General features: G+C 38.9%; 1 protein-coding gene across 1 annotated transcript in view; it reads left to right on the top strand.

Annotated features, from left to right (window-relative positions):
* The window catches only part of CDH8 (cadherin 8), a 334,233-nt gene that overhangs the window by 191,702 nt on the left and 122,283 nt on the right, over positions 1–20,248 (top strand). The window contains exon 7 of the mRNA XM_028095485.2: positions 10,376–10,512. Within this exon, the coding sequence (XP_027951286.2) occupies positions 10,376–10,512 (137 nt within the window). The remainder of the gene's footprint in view (positions 1–10,375; positions 10,513–20,248) is intronic.

The raw sequence follows: 20,248 nt of genomic DNA, 5'->3' as shown, positions 1-20,248 counted from the left end.
TTTTAGTATAGTGCTCTTCACATGTATCTCATTTATACTTCATTACATTAATTCTATGAATTACACATATTCTATGTGCATTAAACAAGTTGTTACAGGTTGTTTTCCTTGGGAGTCGATGGGAGTCTGAAGTACAGGATGTTTGTTAGGAATGGAAGGAGACAAAAAGCAGAATATGCCGGGGGAGAAATCTAACAGCATCACAGTCCCTGCAAAACCTTGGCCCAACCCACTGGGTCTCTCTGGAAGGAGTGTTGATCATCAGAGGAGTCCTGCCTCATGCCAGAAGGGCCTTTATCCCTCTGCTTGCTTAATCTCCAGATAAACTCTGGAGCATAGGCTCTGAGATTCTAGGGAGTGGAAAGCGGAAGACTGTCTGCTGACCCTTCCGCACACAGCTCAGGCATCCTTCCTCAAAGGAAGATCTGCACAGCGTATCTTCATGTCAATCATGGATCAGAGCTCTGAGCCTCTTCATTAGGGAAGTAATTTGACTAAGTTCATCCTGCTAGCCAAGTAGCTCCTGTACCCATGTTATAGCACCACACTACAGTATCTTCCTTTAGGCAAATAGGTATTTGTTCTACATTTTGAGATGCAGACACTGAAGTGGCAGATTGGTAGCTGAAAGGCTCTCAGTGTGGTATGGCCGTAGTTATCCAAAACTATGAAGCTGCCCGAGTTTATAAAATATGTTGTAAAATATTTTTAAACAGGTGATCCAGAGTAGTAAAAAAAAAGCCTAATAATCAAGAGACAAGAAAAAAATTGGAAAATGCTGATCTTGGGTTTAAGTTTCTCTGTTTATTTGTTTTTCTTTTTGTTTTCTGATTGGTGAAGTCTTTGTCTCCTCTAGGGAACAAAATTTGATAGTAATGTTTATAATCCGAGAGAAACCAAGATGCTTGTGTAGGCTGAGCAGTGTTATCTAAGATTGTTATACTCATAAGGCAAAATAAATCCTCTATTTTGCATCCCAACAAAGGGAGATTGACATCCTTATCTGATGTTCAAATATTTATGGGAGTCATTTCAACCAAGCCTTTATTTCTCCTTATATTTCTACACTCTGAGTTGACACAGGGTATTATACAACCTTGCTTTTGATAAAGGACAATCAGATTTGACTTAGTGTTACAGAGGAAAACATAATATTGCATATTTTAGAAGAGATGTTAAAAATGGAGAAATGCCATTTCCTTCCATCTATCAAAAGTTTATTAGCTTTATTCTCTGTGTCTGGAGCCAGTTTGCTGGGGAGTGAAACAGTTCAAGTTGAAGTACCTTCCAAATGGGTCTCAGGATTCAAAATCAAGTTTTGGGATGGTCTGCTGAGGTGTGTAGCTTCACAATAAATGATAATAAGATTTATGAAAGTCCTTAAGAAGGGTCACAGTAATGGAAAATATATTTAATAGTGCAGAAGACAGCAAAAGACCTAACTGTCCTTCCAAAGCCAGGGGTCTGAAATTGAAAATAACAGGTATGGAAAGGGAGCAGGACCCAGAGGGTCGTGAAGTGTGGGAGATCTGCTCACTGGAGAAGGAGGAAGCCTCTCTGGATCACATTTATAAACATCAAGCACATGATGTTGGACTTTGCACTTGCTTAAATGTATAAGACTGAGACCGTGTAGGCAGGCATTGGGTTTAGGGATGAGTATTTTTGGTGGAAAATACTTTTGTCCCCTTAGAGAGAATTACATCTGCTTGAACACTGGAATAGTGTGCTTATATTAGTACTATTGTATATCAGATAGTAAACAAGCTATTTCAGTTAAAATGCTTTTCCAGCCCTTAAGAGTTAAAGGCCACATCTTGTGCACCTGTGAATTCCCAGCATTTCCCATAAGTCCTTAGCATGTACTAAATGAGCCTAAATTTACTAAATGTCCAATGAAATTTTCAGTGCATATATAACTTTATGATATTAAAAAAATACCTGCTTTGATGTAGTTATGCACTACTCTTAGTATTCTGTAGGTGTGCATGTTTTCCATAAACACTTCTTTCTTTTTTTTACCAATTTGACCAAAATTGGACAAATCTATAATCAAATACCACTGTCCTCATTGCTGTCTAAGATTCAGTGTCAGGTACTATGGTCCGGATGTGACACTTAGTATCTCACTAACTTTATGACTGGGGAAAAATGCGTATTATCTGCATTTTGCAACCACAGATGTTAAGAGTCAGGACAATTTATATGGACTACTCAGGTCATTTATATGGAGAATTAAGTAAGAAATTAATATACAGGGTTTAGCAGAGAAGCTGAAAATTAGAAAGGCCACGATAAATACATTAAATATATTAGTAAATCTTAATCCCAGGGATGGTCCTATGGTCCAGACAGCTACATGATGAGGTACTTTTTTTTTTTTTAATTTCGTGCTCTCTCTGTTTTATTGTTAATGTAACTTCATCAACTTTGAACATCCTTTCATATAGAGACAAGTCATTATTGGCATGATTGGTAGCCCCCAAAAGATATTTAAGAGAATTAAAGGATGTTCTTCACTCTTAGATTTCCCCTAAGAAGAGGAAGAGGCTGTGAGCCTTTTGTAGGGTGTTTCTTCAATATTCCTCCATCTTCTTTACTTCCCACATCATATAATCACCACATCTTGTTTATTTTACTTTCTAAACTCCAACAGCATCATCTCTAATGTGAATACTTGCACAAGTCCCATTTGCCTGCCTCCAACCCCTTGATATCCACACAGCTGCCAAACTAATCTCTAAGTCAGTTTAGAGCTCTGTCGTCCGTTAGATTAGACACTAGTCACGTGAGCCTCTTTGAATTGGAATAAAATTAATTTAAATGAAACAAAACACAAATTTGAATTGCTCCATTACACTAGCTAGATTTCAAAGGCTAAACAGCTACATGTAGCAAGTGGTTACCATATTGGACGGCTCGGAGCATATTTCTGTATCACAGAAAGATCTATGAAATTCAGCTGCGGTTTAGATTATATCACTTTCCTGCTATATTTCTTCAGATGGCTCCCCATTTCCTACAGGTGAAAAAAAAATTCCTTCACACAGTTTCCAAGGTCCTTCATGATGTATTCCCTGATGTCCTTCCCCTGTTGAATCTTGAACTTCAACAACACCATCCTTTGTAAAGGTCTGTAAGCACAGCAAACATATTCCTAACTCACACTTTTCATATTTGCTGCTGCTTTTGATACGAATAATTTGTAATATTTTATATATCTCAGCCCTTTTCTTTTTTTCTTCATGAATATATCACTGTAAGCTTTGAAAAGACTTACTTACATTCATTGTCTTTCTTCATCTATAGACTCGGTGACATGAGCCCAAGGCCATACCTGTCTTGGCACCTAACACAATGCCTTGTACATAAGAAATACTCAATAAGGAGTGAATGAAGGAAGAAAGCTAAGAGCCAATATGGAAGGGAAGGATGGGAAAGAAATGACAGAATGCTCCTCTGTCTGACCTGAGCTCCCCCCACACTAGTCTAGTCCTTTAATTTTATGGTTCCCTAAATCAACTTAAACTCTCAAGATTTTCTACATGCATTTTTTTGTGCTGAGGATGCTGTCCCTACATATTCTACCTGGAAAAATCCTGCTTATTCTTCCTGTCCCCAAACAGATGCTACATCTTGGTGTCATCTCTGACCACCCCTCACCCTTTCCCAGGCACAACTTGGACTTACTCACTGCACTGTGAGCATTACTTCATTACAGAGCTTGCCACTTTTCATTGTAAGCGATGAGGTCACGCCTATGTGTCCAAGAAGAGAGTCTTTATTCAAACGTTTAGCATCTCACTTGCCTAAAAGAAGCAACCACGAAAACCTTATTGAAATTAAAAAAAATAATAAAAATTTTACATTTAATCCCTTCACAATGTGTAAAACTTCTATTTTCCCCCATATTTTTGCTATCATATCATATTTAGAATTTTCAGTTATGAATGATTATTTTGATGACTCAAAGAAAATTAGAATTTCTCCAAAGATACTATGTAAATGCTGAAGAATTAATCATGAATCAAATTTTATCTGGGATTTATGCTAAAGAATTCTTTTGTTGTTGTTCTTTTGGTACTATGGCAGAAAGTTACACATGAGAACGCGACTTTAGGTCTCTATTTTTCCAAGATAAAAATGGAAAAAACTACAAAACAAAACACATGCTACGAAAATGGAAGCTCATATAAACTGACAGATTTGAAATCTGAGATTTCTATATTTGATCCTAAATAAAGTAAGAGGTACCTGAGATTGACTGTGTTGGGTGAATCTGCTTCACTATTTAGGTGGAAACAGCAAGTCAAAATATGACATTATGTCTCTCTCCATATGAACACCAAACACCAGAATCTTTGAAAATTTGGTTGTTGTTTAAAAATACCTATATATTTGGCAGGGTGTCTTCTAGAAATAATGATAAAGACTCTGTGTAAAACCACTTATAAAAACCATGAGGAAATTTAGAACACATTATCTAATTTGGGAGTCACCTTAACCTTTAAAAGAAGGTGATCGTATTGTTCTTGTTTTTAGATGAAGAAACTGAGGGTTGGCTATATAAATTGGCTTAGCAGAGAAGTTAGGAATGGAAGGGCCATTCCCTGCAAACATCATCAGGTGTTTCACAAATATTATAGTGGGAAGAATATAGTCCATGATAATTTTTTCTTAGGAAACCTATTAGTTCATCTTTATCTGATGGTTAAAGTAGTTGGTGTAGCTGTTTGGGTACACTCCACAGTTTATCTGACAGTTTCCTCATGTTGCACCAAAGCCACTGGCAGTGAAAATTTCCCTGACTTCGGGAACTTAGTTCTAAAAATCCTTAAAATGTTCTTGACATTGTTACAAACCAAGAACCAGTAACTGAACAGGGGATAGAGGGTCTTTGTACACAGTGTTGGGGGTGGGATCGGGAAGAGGAGGTAGGAGATACTTTGAATGAATATGTATGAATAATATTTGAATATGGACAACAAAACACACACACAGGGATTTTGTGCCAAATGTTGGCATGAAATACAAATAGTTGAGCTGTGTTAATTGAGGAAGCCTATTACTCAGGTAAAAATGGTTATTTAATATCAACGGGAGCCGCCATGGAAATTGGGTGCTATTTCCCAATACAGAGATATCCATGGCTCATTTTGATCTATTCTCAGTCCCTGCACCAATGGTATCTTCTTATATTTACTTCTGAACTCTGCACGCTACTCTTAATTGGGTAAACTGGTGACATCAGTTTGTGTTCATGGTTGGAATACTGTAGGTTAAATGAGTCTCCATACAAGGTGCTATGTGTCTAGGTAGGAATTTTCTTGCATCTGTAGCCTTAATTTCAAAAGTTAAGATGATGAAATTTTTACCATTTAATTCTAAGACATACTCCTATAAGTTAGTGAAACAGTAGTATTGAAGCAAACCAGGGAATTTGTTGGAATAAAACGAGAAAGTTTAAATAGGGCTTCTAAAACATACTTATTGTACCAGACGGAGAGTGTATATTTCCAAAACTTCCATCATTAGGATTGATGTTAACATGACCCAAGGAGCCCATTTTCTCACATGCCACTTCCCACTGTGTTAATAAGAAGTTCCTTCTTACTCTGGCAGTAAGATGACTCTCCAAAGTGTATTCTGTTCTTCTCAAAATGAGATCTTTTGTCTAACACACTTTAAGTAATTCTGCAAAGGAACAAAAATTTGAATCCAAAACATGCACATTTTTAAGAAATTAGAATGGAGACTTCAATCCAGAGGTATGGATCCTGCAACTTTTAAGACATAAATTAGAAAGCATTGAATTTTTCAGTAGATATAATATGAACCAAAATAGTTCTTTCTTGGTTTTTTATTCTTTTCCTATCCCCGTTACTCTTTTTCCTTATATTTCTTTAGCACCATTATTTCATACTTAGTAAAATCCATGCTTGATAAATATTTGTACATCTTTCCTTTCCTATAATCATTTACTGAGTAACTGCAGTGCCAAATCCAACCAATGTGATACTATGATAAATGAATCAAAAAATTTCTCCTTGTCCTAAAAGAATGAAAGCCCAGCAGATATTTACCTAGAGAAAGTGGAAGGGTCATCCTTGAGGGGAGGAATGACTCAGACCACGTGCAGAAAGCTCCCTGTGAATGAGCTGTGGGCCATGAAACAAAGAACAGCCTTTCATTTCATCAGCTCAGAGTCTGGGCTCCATGGAGGTACACAGAGTAGCAGATATTTTGAAAGAGGCAAAGACTGGTATCAACAAACCTTACAGAGGGTTCTGGGATATCTCTCTAGTGTCATGTGTGAAATTCTGCCTTTCCAAAGGCTGCTAAAGAATATGAATGATAGTCCTTATTTGTATATTTCCATTTCTAGAAATTTGTGTCTGCAGTTAACTCTGGGCTTGAAGGCATCTCTTATAGATTGAAGAATTGGCTCACCATTTATTTGATTACTCATTTATTTATTTGTCTAATGTGAGTCATGTATCAACTCACTTACTGCAAAGCACCACTCTGTGAAGAAGGTACCTTCTCCTGTTTAGAGAGGAGATGGAGATTATGAATAGTTACACAATTTCAATGAGATTCCACCAGTGAGACCCTACTCTGATTATGCTTCTTCCACTTTATGTGCTGCTACTCCGACAGACACAGAATCCCAGGAAACAGAGTGGCTTATGGATCTACTTCCCAGGTATTAGCCAAAACGATGATGTTCTGCAGATTTACATAGTATACTGGATCCTAAAATTTCAGTTGTTACTCCAGGTTTGCTTTCTTAACCCATTGTAGTTTTTTTTGCAATTATTTTCTGTTAATGGACTTAAGGAAAGAGCTTATATTAGTTTCTTTTTTAAGTGTTGCCCTTTATCGCTGCTGATGTTACTATATCACACAGTGGAATGAGTGCCTGAGAGGAGAGGGGAGAATATGAGGGAAGCTTAGAGGACTGGAGGAAAGCAAGCAGAATCTTTGCAACTAGAGATGGTGTGGTGGTGTGGCTCTGGAATGCGTGCGTGTGGCGGGGAGGTGGGGTGGAGCAGGCATCTTCTGAGAACATTCCTGAACATGGTGTGCTTTCAGGTTTGTTTTGTTTTTAAATGTAATCTTTAGCTATGTAACAAATTTTAAAATTGTTAAAATGTAATTAATTTCAACAATGGTTAAAAAAGGATCATATGTTATTCAATATTAATACACAATTGAATGTGTCCAGGAAATCTTTGAACCTGCAATGGTGAGTTCATGAGACAGAGAAAAGTTGGTGGAAAAATAAACGCCTAAAATAATGGTGCCAGAGGTGCAGATATCATGCCCCCAATGGCTCCCCCTTCTCAGCTTTATTTTTAATCACTTAAGCTGGGATCTTCTATGTGTTTGCTTCTACTGATATGAGAACCCAGATGTACTTGTTGAGGGACAAGAGAACCAAGGAAAAATGTATTCTCATGTCCAGATAATAATGATAACATTACAGATTTTTAAATATAGATTTATTAAGCACTTATTACGTGTCAGGCCCTATAATAAGTGCTTTATATGCTTTACCTCATTAGAGTGTCACAAAACCTATTATAATTTCCATTTTACAGATTAAGTAACAAAGGCACAGATAGACTAAGCATGACTAAATCACACCTATGTAAGTGATGAGGTTAGGGCATGAACTCAGGCAGTCACACTAGGACCCATGTTCTTTATGATGAGATTATGAATGCGTGTGGAGCCAAAGAATAAACAGCTAGAAACCCATGCCATGCCCTTAAGCAACAGAGCAGAAAAGAGTTTGCTGGAAAATAAAGGTGGATTAAAAACTCATCAGGAGGTCTTGGGGCACCTGGGTGGCTCAGTCGCCTAAGTGTCTGCCTTTGGTTCAGGTCATGATCCCAGGGTCCTGGGATCAAGCCCTGCATTGGGGTCCCTGCTCAATGGAGACTCTGCTTCTCCCTCTCCCTCTGCTCCTCACCCTCTCCCTGCTCATGCTTTCTCTCTCTTTCTCTCAAATAAACAAACAAATAAATAAAATCTTTATTTAAAAAACTTATCAGGAGGTCTATAAAGATGTTGGGAGATGGAGGCTTCTTATTCCCTGGCTTTCTGGAGAGGTCTAATTCCTTATCTTATTTAATAAATCATATTTCCTTAGATCTATTTCACTATATGAAATTATATATAATACATATATAATAAATACATATATAATATATATTAAGGCATTGTACATATGTATATATAATATAGGCATCTCTAAGATGTTGAAGTCAGTTGTATACTAAAATAAGAAAAATAATCACAATTTTGAGTTCAGAAAATTGAGTACACAGGAGGCATTCAATGATGTCACTATCACACAAATGATGTGAGAGCCCTTGATCCCTGATACTTAGTGGTCTGCACACACACGTGTTGACAAAGCATGCCATATTTACCATCTCATCCAGTCCTCACAACAGTCTTATTATCCAATACTAATATCATCCCTATTTTTTTTAAAGATTTTTTTTTATTATTTGAAAGAGAGAGTGAGTGAGAGAACACACAAGCAGGAGGGGGGCAGAGGGACAAGCAGACTCCCTGCTGAGCAGGGAGCCCGATGATGGGGGGCTCGATCCCAGGACTCTGGGATCATGACCTGAGCTGAAGGCAGACACTTAACTGACTCAGCTACCCAAGCAGTTTTATATGTGAATAAGGTCAGCCCTTCCTGTAGCTAGCTGGTGTACACATAGACTTCAGAGGGAATCAAAGATAAATATTCATTTCGGTTCTGGTATGTACTAGTTAGGTTACTTAAAATGTCCTCTAAGGGTTTCGTTTTTCTTTTCTTCATTCCATAAGAAACCAAAGAGAAGAGAACGGAAGAAGGAAGAGGCATCTAGCACTGTGCTTGGTCCACATTTGGTGTTGAGTGCATGCTTGTTGACGATGCTGAGTCAGGATTTCTGAGATGTTTAGCAATTCTTGGGAGCCTTTATCATAAAGTCTGCTAGGCAATAAAATGTCTGAAATGTCCACACAGGCAGCAGGGGGCTTCTTGAAATAGTTGAGGTAGACTTTAAACTGAATTTCAACAAAGTCATTTGTCCCCCATCAAGTTCCTCCCATTGTGTAATCTCGTAATATTATCACATTCTTACCTGCGATCTTACTAAAGGGCTGTATTTATAGCCTATTTTATAAATTCTCATGACTCACCCCATAAAGTCTGTCATCAGCTGGAACTTTAAAAAATGAGAAAAATATCTCCGCCTCTGTTAGAGTTAGGAGATTTAAATGATGCCCAAATGTTTTTCTAGTTTTCTGCTATTTATAAACTGTTAAGAAAGGGGCCTTCTCTACCACCTTCCAAGTAGGAAATGATAAATGATAAATGGTAAATGATAAATGATAAATGGTCCCTGTTTCCATTCTATCCTGTTTCTTATAAATGGTCCCTTTTTCCATTCTATCCTGTTTTAGTGTATTTCACTACTTACCTAACGGGCCGATTTTTCTAATTATGCCTTGGGTTCCTTAAGACACTTACCTTATTGGATTCAACATTCCATAACCAAAACACGGATCTTGATGTATAAAGAGAATAGCAATAAATGTTACGAAAAAAATAATTACTGTATTATCTTGATGCCTAGTGTTCCTGACATGCAGTTGGTTCTAGATACAAGATACCTTAATGATGTCTTATCTAAAAGAGTTTTCTCAAAAGAGGAACAACTAATCTGTGCATGTAAAATTGTTAATTTCATAGACTCTAGTGTTGTAAAGCTGCTAAAATATCCATTCCGACTTTTAAAAAAAATTATTACTAGAGAATCAGCAACCATCTTATTTCTATGGACATAAACTAATAGGAATCCCAAATATGTACTTAACATGAAAACAAAGCGGCAGCAACAATAAAAACACATACATGTTGTCTAGTCAAATATGTGTTTAACATAAACACACATTTCCTTTGAACTGCCATAAGTAACATTTTGCCTAGCACCATCCTGCTTTGGGTTTGAGTTTATTGTTTTATGTGATATTTTGTGGCAACTGCTAATTATCATAAGCTGTCCAATAAATGTGATGGATTGTCCAATTAACTCTTCATCAGCATCCGTTTTTGAAGATGCTACCTATTGAAACCGATGGCAGTTTATGACCTCCATGTTGCATATGTAGCTAATTACTCCTTGGACAATAATTATTAAGTTTCTTGTGCCTCGTTCAGTCATTTTATTTTACAAATTATGATGCCACTGAGTTTCCCAATCCATTTGACTTCCCAACTATGACTCCAAGGATTACTAAAGGTCTGCTGTGGAATATATGGATCATATAAACATTGAAGTAGATTACAGATGTATCTGTTTTGTAGGTTTTCCATCGACCGGCACACTGACCTGGAGAGACAATTCAACATTAATGCAGATGATGGAAAGATAACGCTGGCAACACCACTTGACAGAGAATTAAGTGTATGGCACAACATAACAATCATTGCTACTGAAATTAGTAAGTGCCTGGGTTTAATTTCTTCCTTGTGTGATTGGGTTCAATTTATGCCCAGGGATCATATGGTTAATGTGATCCCTGTTTCCATCAGATATTTTGGCATTGGAACTTACTTTATTGTTCCCAAGGAGTCTTTGAATCAGTTATCTCAGTAAGAAATAACTTGCCCACTGGTAAAATACCAAAGGTTGCAATATATGTAGGAAGGAAACATTCTTATATCCAAATACCCTTATATCATATATCCATTATTCAGCCATTAAAAATAATGTTTTGCATATTAAAATATGGGGAAAGCTCGACAGATGAATGGATAAAGAAGATGTGGTATATATACACAATGGAATATTATGCAGCCATCAAAAGGAATGAGATACTGCCATTTGCAACGATGTGGATGGAACTGGAGGGTGTTATGTGAGCGAAATAAGTCAATCAGAGAAAGACATGTATCATATGACCTCACTGATATGAGGAATTCTTAATCTCAGGAAACGAACTGAGGGTTGCTAGAGTGGAGGGCGGGTGGGAGGGATGGGGTGGCTGGGTGATAAACATTGGGGAGGGTGTGTGCTATGGTGAGCGCTGTGAATTGTGCAAGACTGATGAATCACAGATCTGTACTTCTGAAACAATGCAATATATGTTAAGAAAAAAAAGAAGAGGATAGGAGGGGAAGAATGAAGGGGGGGGAAATCGGAGGGGGAGACGAATCATGAGAGCTGATGGACTCTGAAAAACAAACTGAGGGTTCTAGAGGGGAGGGGGGTGGGAGGATGGGTTAGCCGAATGATGGGTATTAAAGAGGGCACGTTCTGCATGGAGCACTGGGTGTTACACACAAACAATGAATCATGGAACCCTACATCAAAAACTGATGATGTAATGTATGGTGATTAACGTAACAAAAAATTTTAAAAAAAGAAAAAATAAAATGGGAAAATTTTAGTAGGAAAGGGTAGGTAAAAAAACTAGTACTCAGGAATTATACACTACAATTTAAATAAATGGACCAAACGTATATACAATATAGAAACTGCTGTTCACATATTTAGACCACATCCATCATATTCACATATGCAGACAGAAAATATAGAAGGAAACTTCATACTATCCATACATATTATTTTGGAGAGATGAAATTATAGATGATTTTTTGTTTTGTTTTTAGAGTTTAATATAGTTTACACAGTAACCATAGACGAAGACTGTAACTAATATCGTTTTTGTAAATTAAATGTGAAGATATAAGCTTTTTTAAAAAAAAATTTTAGAGGATATTGCAGGATTGTTAAAATAACATATGGTAGCCTTTCAGTCAATTTTCAGTGAGCACAGCTTCTTTGATTGCATGTAATGGCACTGCTAGTAAGTCTAAACCAGTGGCTATATGGTGGAATTTAGTACTACACCATCTTTCAAAATTTGCACTCTGCCTCACCAATTTTTTATTATACAAAAACATGCCAAAGGACCCTAATATTCATTTTATTTCCAAACAAAATACATTTTGCATATTATCTGATGTCCTTCTTTCTGTAAAGGACCTCATAAGGCCTTTACAGTTGACACAGATTCAAGCGAGATAGTAAATTCTCTCTCTCTTTTTTTTTTTTTTAAGATTTTATTTATTTGACAGAGAGAGACACAGCGAGAGAGGAAACACAAGCAGGGGGAGCGGGAGAGGGAGAAGCAGGCCTCCCGCTGAGTGGGGAGCCCGATGCGGGGCTCGATCCCAGGACCCTGGGATCATGACCTGAGCCAAAGGCAGACGCGTAACGACTGAGCCACCCAGGCGCCCCGGGAGATAGTAAATTCTTAAAGGAGTTGGGAATCTGAATAAGGAAATAAAAATCAACATTAAGAAAAATTCATCAGCGTACACACAATATAGAGTGGGTACATGACAATAATAGGATGTGGGACCTAAGATCTGCTCTGTACTCTCTCTAAAATCTGCTCTATGTTTTCACAGCTAATGTGAGAACAGGGCAAACATCTCTGAAGCACACGATTATTTTGTTTGTACAAACAAGAATAAGCCATGCCTTTAGGAAGGGCACAGCTTTTCCTTGTTCTGAGATAATGGGGGAAATGTCCTCCATGGAGCCTTATTAAAAAACAAACAAAACAAACAAAAACACTGTGCAGAAAAGTGAAGATTTAAAGAGTGAAGAATATCTGTTTTTTTATAGCAACCTTGAATGCAAGCAGAGAACATGCAACAGTGAGTTTAAGAGGTAACTTCAACCCTACCAAATGGATGGTTCTGGAGAGAGGATGAACTTTGGAAACTCTGGTGTTTTTCTAGTTTAGGAGTAGTATTCTCTTCCCCAGTGTGTTATTCTGGTCGCAGTTTACCCTTGTTAACAGTAAGGGATAGAGCAAACTATACCACTTGGTAACTGGTTTATTAGAAAGGTTAACCCCATCTAGAGAGGTACAGACATGGAATTTTTATAATTTACAATGTTGAAGCCATATTATTGCCTTAAGCCTCTGAGAAAAAACTGTATACATTAGATTGCTTTAGAGCTTTATAAAAATAAAGGATCACAGTTTTCTTTAAAGTATGTAGGCAGTAATTACTTTTTAAAGAACCTCCTCATATTGAATACAACCTAGTTGAGTTAGCCTTAATCCACGACACTTTTTTTTAATGAGATGGATGCCTTTACTTAATATTCATCAAGGAGGTCCTAATTATAAGGATCTATGGTACTCTATTCTAAGGAATAAAAATGAAAGCATACGCAGAGCATGTGGTTAAGAAACATTTCAGGGCCAATACAGAAACAAAAGACTCATTTGCAAGGAATCACAGACAAGTAAGAAGACAGACAAAAGCAGATGCTCCAAGGTAATGAGCTGTTAACTACAGGGTGACGGGGTACCAACCCAAATCTGCGAAGACATTCATTTGCTCATTCACTCAATAATTATTTATTGAGTCTGTACTACCTGCCAAGCACTCTTCCAGTGACTGGGGATATAGCAGTGAGCAAAAGAGACAAAATCCCTTTTCCTCTTGGAGTTTTCCTTCTTGTGGCTCCTGGAAGCACCTGCGTAAGAAAGACAGAGGGGTAAGGAAGTAGGTGATGCATGTTGGGAATTACAGGCAGTTCTGTGTTGTTGGTGTGGAAAAGTATGACGACAGAACTCTTTCCATGAACATTGGATTATATTTAAAGAATGGATCATGATGCACATGAAAAAAACAAGCCTTTATGTGTACCGGTAAAATCATTAGGTAAGATCATTTTTAAAGTGGTAGAGATTATTATTATTAATAAACACAGTGTAATCAAATTATAAAAATATATCAAAATGTAGACCAGATAAAATTTTCTTAATGACTTGAGCTAAATCACTCAAATATGTCCGAGATTCAGCTTTACAGCTGGTTCCACGTTGGCAATAAATACAGAATGGCTCTACCCACATAAAGATCATTGGCTTGTCTGTGAACCTCTTAGAGTTTAAAATATATAAACCCAAACTTACATAACTCTGTTGAAACAATGAGAGTTACCACTCCCTTTTAATTATTTAATTAATTAGTTGAAAACTAAACAAACTACATAGGCATATTTTGGCCAATAAGGAAGTTTAATTCAGGAGGTCAGACATCTCAAAGAAATGTGGAATTGTAAACTTAGATATCAGTCTGCTTTTCTTGGAATGTTTGCCTGTAACCTTCTTAGCACGAGCAAGAAAGAAAGTATATAAAAGAATTTTAATTTTTAGCTGTAAAATATAAGCTGAGGTGGGCATAAATTTAGGAACTTTAGAAGTACAATTAAGCCATTTTTTTTTCTAAATCATAAAAGGAAGTAGAAATAAGTTCACAGAGAACTTAAGAAAAATTGGAATTACATGAAAATGGTTTAGAAACATGTTTGACTTGGTTTTATTATTTAGCTCATCCTGTAATGTTTATCTTCCAAAGCCAGAGACCATGTCTTGGGGAAAATAAAAATATTAAAGGGAGATTTATTGTATTTGGATAAGTCGAAGATTTAAAACCACCCAGGACAACAGAACCCTATGGGGGTGGGGGGGGGAGGTTCTAATAAAGACAAAGAAATATTCATTCCAGAGAGAACAATTTAAAATTATTCTCAGAATGCCATCTCATCAGACAAAGATTTAAACAGATGAAATTAAGCTAAAAAAAACGGATCTTAGGGAAGTCGATCTGTTATCTCTTAATGAGAGTGGAGATGTTGTCCTTTATCCTCTTGTGTCAGATTCACTTAACCAAGGCTGAGATGCGTCACTGTGTGTATTACACAAGTACTGCAGTGGTAATGGATCTAGCTCGCCATCACAGTCCACAGGCACATAGCATTACATGAGCTGGCAGTTAGATGTCCACGTGCTAACAAGAGATTAGGCTTGTAGAGCGCATCTCTGCTGTCCCATCCTCTGCAACTGTAGTGCGGGGCTGCTATTGTTTACCATGGTGGTGAAAGTTTAAGGTAAATTTAGCTGACAATTAAACACCAAAAAAGTATTATGTAAGCCCTACGATGCCTTAAATTCTTGCAACACTCTGAGAAATTAGGGACTATTAATATAATTGACTCTTGAACAACACAGGTTTGTACGGCATGGGTCCACTTATATGCAGATTTTTTTCAGTAAATATATTTACAGTACTGTAAATGTATTTTCTCTTCTGATTTTCTTAATAACATGTTCTCTAGCTTTATAGTAAGACTGTGGTATATAATACATGTAATATACAGAATGCATGTTAAAAAACTATTGATGTCATCTGTAAGACTTCTGGTCAACAGGAGACTTTTTTTTTTAAAGATTTTATTTATTTATTCGAGAGAGAGAGAGAATGAGAGATAGAAAGCATGAGAAGGAAGAGGGTCAGAGGGAGAAGCAGACTCGCTGCCGAGCAGGAAGCCCGATGTGGGACTCGATTCCGGGACTCCAGGATCATGACCTGAGCCGAAGGCAGTCGCCCAACCAACTGAGCCACCCAGGCGCCCAACAGTAGACTATTAATAGTTAAGCTTTTGGACAGTCGAAAGTGGATTTTCAGCCGTGCCGAGTTGGGGGGATTGTTGGCGCCCCTAACCCTGCACATTGTTTAAGAGTCAACAGTATGCCTTTTTCAGACATGAAAACACAGTTAAATAACTTGGCCAAGGTTTCACAGAGAGCAAGGGTTAGGTGAAGGGGCAAGATTGGTATGCATGCCATTCAACTGCAGATTACATGTTCTCTTTAATGGAAGACACCTCTCTTATATCCTCTTTCCTTTCAAACTCCTGCTTAAATTGAGCTTCCAATGCTGCCACATCATTTGCTGAAGTGAGTGAATGAAGTAGTTTCTTTGTGCAAAGCAGAAGGTTGGTTTCCCGGACAGGGGTGCAGTGGAGGAAGAACAGGCACACACCCCATCAGCCACTGCTGTTCTAGCATCTCTAGCAAGGGTAGGAGTATAGCCTAATGCCCAAAGCAGAGCTCTGGGACTGTTCAGACTGGGATTCTTTAACTATTTTAGAGATCAGGAAACTGAGGAACAGAGAATAGAGGGCACACAATAGTACATTTTAGGGGACAGCATTTTTCGGTGAAGATCACAGAGAACGTATCTTTCGCAGCTGACCCGAATCACCTCCACGGAAGAGCCCTGGCATCAGGCCAGGAGCTGCTGAGTCAGAAACTCAAGGTGGCAGTTCAGGAACCCACTTAACTGAGCTTTCCCACGTCTTCTCCACCCCTCCCCCATCAGAGGTACCGAAATATCTAACAGTGCCTTGAAGGAAGACAGAGAAAGCCGAGGTGTTCTTTTGTTTGCTTTTATCTTTATTTGTTGTCATTCCTGCGGTGATCAGGTGATATCTCCCTGAGCTGTGATGTAGCCTAAGGCCCATCAGACAATGCATAGGGTTCCTCTAGGTTGAAAAGGGTGCTAAGACCTACCTACCAGAGCAGCGTGATTAACACAGCTGTAGGGGACATAAAGGACATTGGGGAACAGTGTGGGAATCCACTTGCTTTGAATAGTCTCTGCAGGGGCTTTTTAGAGGCATTGAATGCCAATTTTAGAGCAGAGAAACTGGTGATGTGAGGTGGTAAGTGGGGAAACCCGCTGACCCCGCTGACCCCGTGTGCCTGGGAGCTGACACGGAGGGAAAGCACTACTCTTGGTTACCTGAAGGTATTTTAAAGCAGGAAGCATATAATTGCCCATTAAATTAATCTCTTTGAGTTAGTGATAATGCACTGCTCTGGCCCACTACAGTGGACTGCACACAATATTGCAAATGAAGCTTTTCACTAATGATGGCTAAATCTCCCTGGGAAAACACTAGTTTGATAGCACTTAAGAAATGTTTTTTTTCCTGGAGTAGGGCCCAGTTGCCAGAATAATTGCTTTGTCCAACCCAGGATAATTCGGAAAAAATCTATCTTTATAGCTCATCGTTCAGAGAAATCTTGAGTCCTGGAGTTGGCCATGTCCGTTGGCCATATAACCTCTGGCAAATTATTTCTCCTCATTCGCTCTCAGTTATCTCATCTGTGGAATGGGAATCATAATTATTCTGTAAAATCTTGGGCGTAGTGAGAATTGAAAGTGTTAGTACTACACCTCTTAGCTCAAAGTCCATCTATAACCTCTAGAAATTGATAAATTATTATGGTTAAGGCAGCCTTAATCCTGGGCTTTGAATCACAGCTCAGTTTAAAATTATTTATTTCGCTTATATGGTATGTTACTCCATCTCCTCCCAACAACAAAACTGGTAATCATGGTCTGTGTGTGACCGTGAGGTGCAGCTGTGTTTCTTCATTGCACAACCAATAGGATGGGTTTGTTCACTGACCTTCCTCTTGTCCTTGGTTCAGGCACGGTAGACTGCCCGGTGGTTAAGAAAAGGCCCTCACGATGAAGCAGGCACATTTTTGGAGAGCCTGCTTGGACTAAAGACTTCGAATTTTGTATCAAGATCCTTTTCAAAATATTTAATCTCTTTCTCTATTGCATGTGGCATAATAGAGGCTAAAGTTTCATTAAGATCAATGCCATTCCCTAGTGTAGGACTGAATGGAAGCAGATGATGGAACACCATTGTCCAGTTAATAACTCTCATAGACGGGAAAGGGTGCTGGGAGCCTGAGGTGAACAGTGAAATTCAGGTGCAGGGGTGGGTAAGGGGTTCCCAGATATCAGACAGGCCATAGCAATATGACACTCTGAGACTATAGGCTCCTACCTCAGACAAGCATACAAGTGCTGTAAGGTGGGAGATCAGTATTGTTAACAGCAAGGATGATAATGAAGGGATGTGGGAAATAAAATATGTGAAAGTCAAGGGGAAGCTATAGGTTCCTGGAAAAGGGGTCAGCATCCAGTTCACAGTTCTCCATAGGAAAGGATTGGAATCAGCATCATTCTATGTTCCAGAAGATGCTGATGCACGCTCCAAATGAATATCATTGCATGGTAGCCCACATCTGCTTTATTTTAACCACTGTAGCCCACATCCTATATTGCTACTCCAGTGCTTTGCATACTGACTTGGGAATTTCCCCTTAATTCCTCTGTGTTCTGCAACCTGTCTATCAATATCTTCCCACAACCTCTCCATCTTTTTCATCTCTTCCCCTCTTTTGTTCTCATCTACTTAGGAAACCACGGGTTTTAACCAAGATCTTCTTTAGGATGTCACTATGACTAACAGCCCCTTAGTCATAACTTAGAAAAAAACAGAAGGTGGGAGGTTTCTGTCCCTGTCTTGTCCTGGTCTCTCTATAAACGACCCACCCCAGAGCCTCAACAATAACTCTAACTGTAGACAAAGGATAGAAAGGAGGTAAGCAGCAAATAGCAATTCAAGCTTCTCAGGTACAGGTGGCGGCAAATGGTCATTTGCAGCTTTGAGGGTAGCAGATAAGGTGGGGGGGAGGAGACGGGGAAGGCCCTAGATACAGATATATGCATGATTATAAAGATCAGATAGTAGTAGATTGATTTATCAGTGTAAAATTGTTAATGGACACATGACGGGTTCTGAATTCAGGTTCAGCTGTTTGCTGCTTTAAAGGCAAACTTGAGAGAGTTCCTGGGTGGCTCAGTTGATTAAGCATCTGCCTCTTGATTTTGGCTCAGGTCATGATCTCAGGGTTGTGAGATCAAGTCCTGTGTTGGGCTCCACGCTCAGCGTGGAGTCTGCTTGAAATTCTCTCTCTCTCTGGCTTGTGCGCACACACTCTGTCTCTCAAATAAATAAATAAATCTTTAAAAATAAAGACAGAGAATGGAAAGATGGCAGGCTAATGTTCTAAAGAACATCATCCCAGTCCAGGTGAAGCAGGAGGGTTTTGATTTTTTTTTTTTAAGATTGTATTTCTTTAAGACAGAGCATGAGAGAGAACCCAAGCGGGGGAAGAGGGGGCAAAGGGAGAGGGGGAAGCAGACTCCCTGCTGAGGAGGAAGCCCAACACAGGCTGGATCCCAGGACCTTGGGATCATGACGGGAGCTGAAGTCAGATGCTTAACCCACTAAACCACCCAGGCACCCCAAAGTGGGAGGTTTTTTAGAGATTTTGTTTATTTGAGAGAGAGAGAGAGAGGTGGCGGGAAGGAGGGGGACGGGAAGAAGGGGAGGGAAATTCTCTGCCCACTCCACGCTGAGGGCAGAGCCGACCTAGGGCTCAATCTCACCACCATGAGATCATGACCTGAGCCTAAACCAAGAGACTGTCAACCAACTGAGCCACCCAGGTGGCCCCGAAGCAGGAGGCTTTTAAAGTGGAAGACACGGGATATGGTGAGGGGGAGCCACGTGCAGGAGAAGCTGGTGCTCAGCAGTTAATCATTTGTCCTTGCAAGCCTTCCAGATTCTGCCACTCTGCCAGTAATCAAGGCTCCCAGGTGATTCTCAGTTAAGAATGCCCCTGCAACCAACAGGCGTGTCCTGATAAGGCAGTCCAGACTCCTCCCCCTGTACCAGCAATTAAAATTCCAGGGTGTGTGGAGTAGGCCAGTCTGTGGTTGCTGTTTTCGTGTGCTGTCAGGCCTTATCTTCTGGAACGTGTGGTCCTTTGTTCCTCATGGCCTGCGGTCTGCAGGATCTCAAGGGAAGCAGGTTAGTTTTGTTACAAACTATGGGGTTTAGGTCAGCAAGCAAGGAGTGAATAAACCTAAAGCAAGTTGACCTTTAAGACTGGTTGGTATGCTGTTGTGTTGATAATAATGGCAATGCAATATTGATTATTATAATGATAAAGCAAACATTACTTTTATCCTTACTATATGATTAAAGAGGATGTACCCAAAAGGGGTCTGCTCATCATGAGCAGAACCACCTCACTTCAGTCTGAGGATCTAGCAAATTGTGAGTTTGTTCTGGAAGTATCATCTTGGGATTATTTGGGGAATATAATTTTCCACATGATATGCACTGGATAGAAGTGTCTTTCCTCGGTCAGCCCTAAGTGTCCTGGCCAGGTTCTCAACTTGAAAAGCTCCCTAGCTCTAACCTGAAACCCAGGTCATGGGCATTTCTGTTACCACTTTCACAGCAAGTAGTAGTGGTTATTAGTTAAAAAGCGTAAACTTTGAGTCAAATTGTGACAGTCAAAATACTGGGTTTAATGTATGCTTCAAGTGTGACTTGAGTAAGTTACATAATCTTTTTAAGCCTCAGTTGCTGTATATGAAGTTTGTTATGAGAGTTAATTGAGCTAATACAGATAAAGGACGCCA

Source organism: Eumetopias jubatus, unplaced genomic scaffold (assembly GCF_037043125.1).
Source record: "Eumetopias jubatus isolate StellerSeaLion01/CBP00866 unplaced genomic scaffold, mEumJub1_p1.0 scaffold_10, whole genome shotgun sequence".
Taxonomy (NCBI): Eukaryota; Metazoa; Chordata; class Mammalia; order Carnivora; family Otariidae; genus Eumetopias; species Eumetopias jubatus.
The sequence above is the reverse complement of the archived record's forward strand: the minus strand, read 5'-3'. Positions and strand labels throughout refer to the sequence as shown.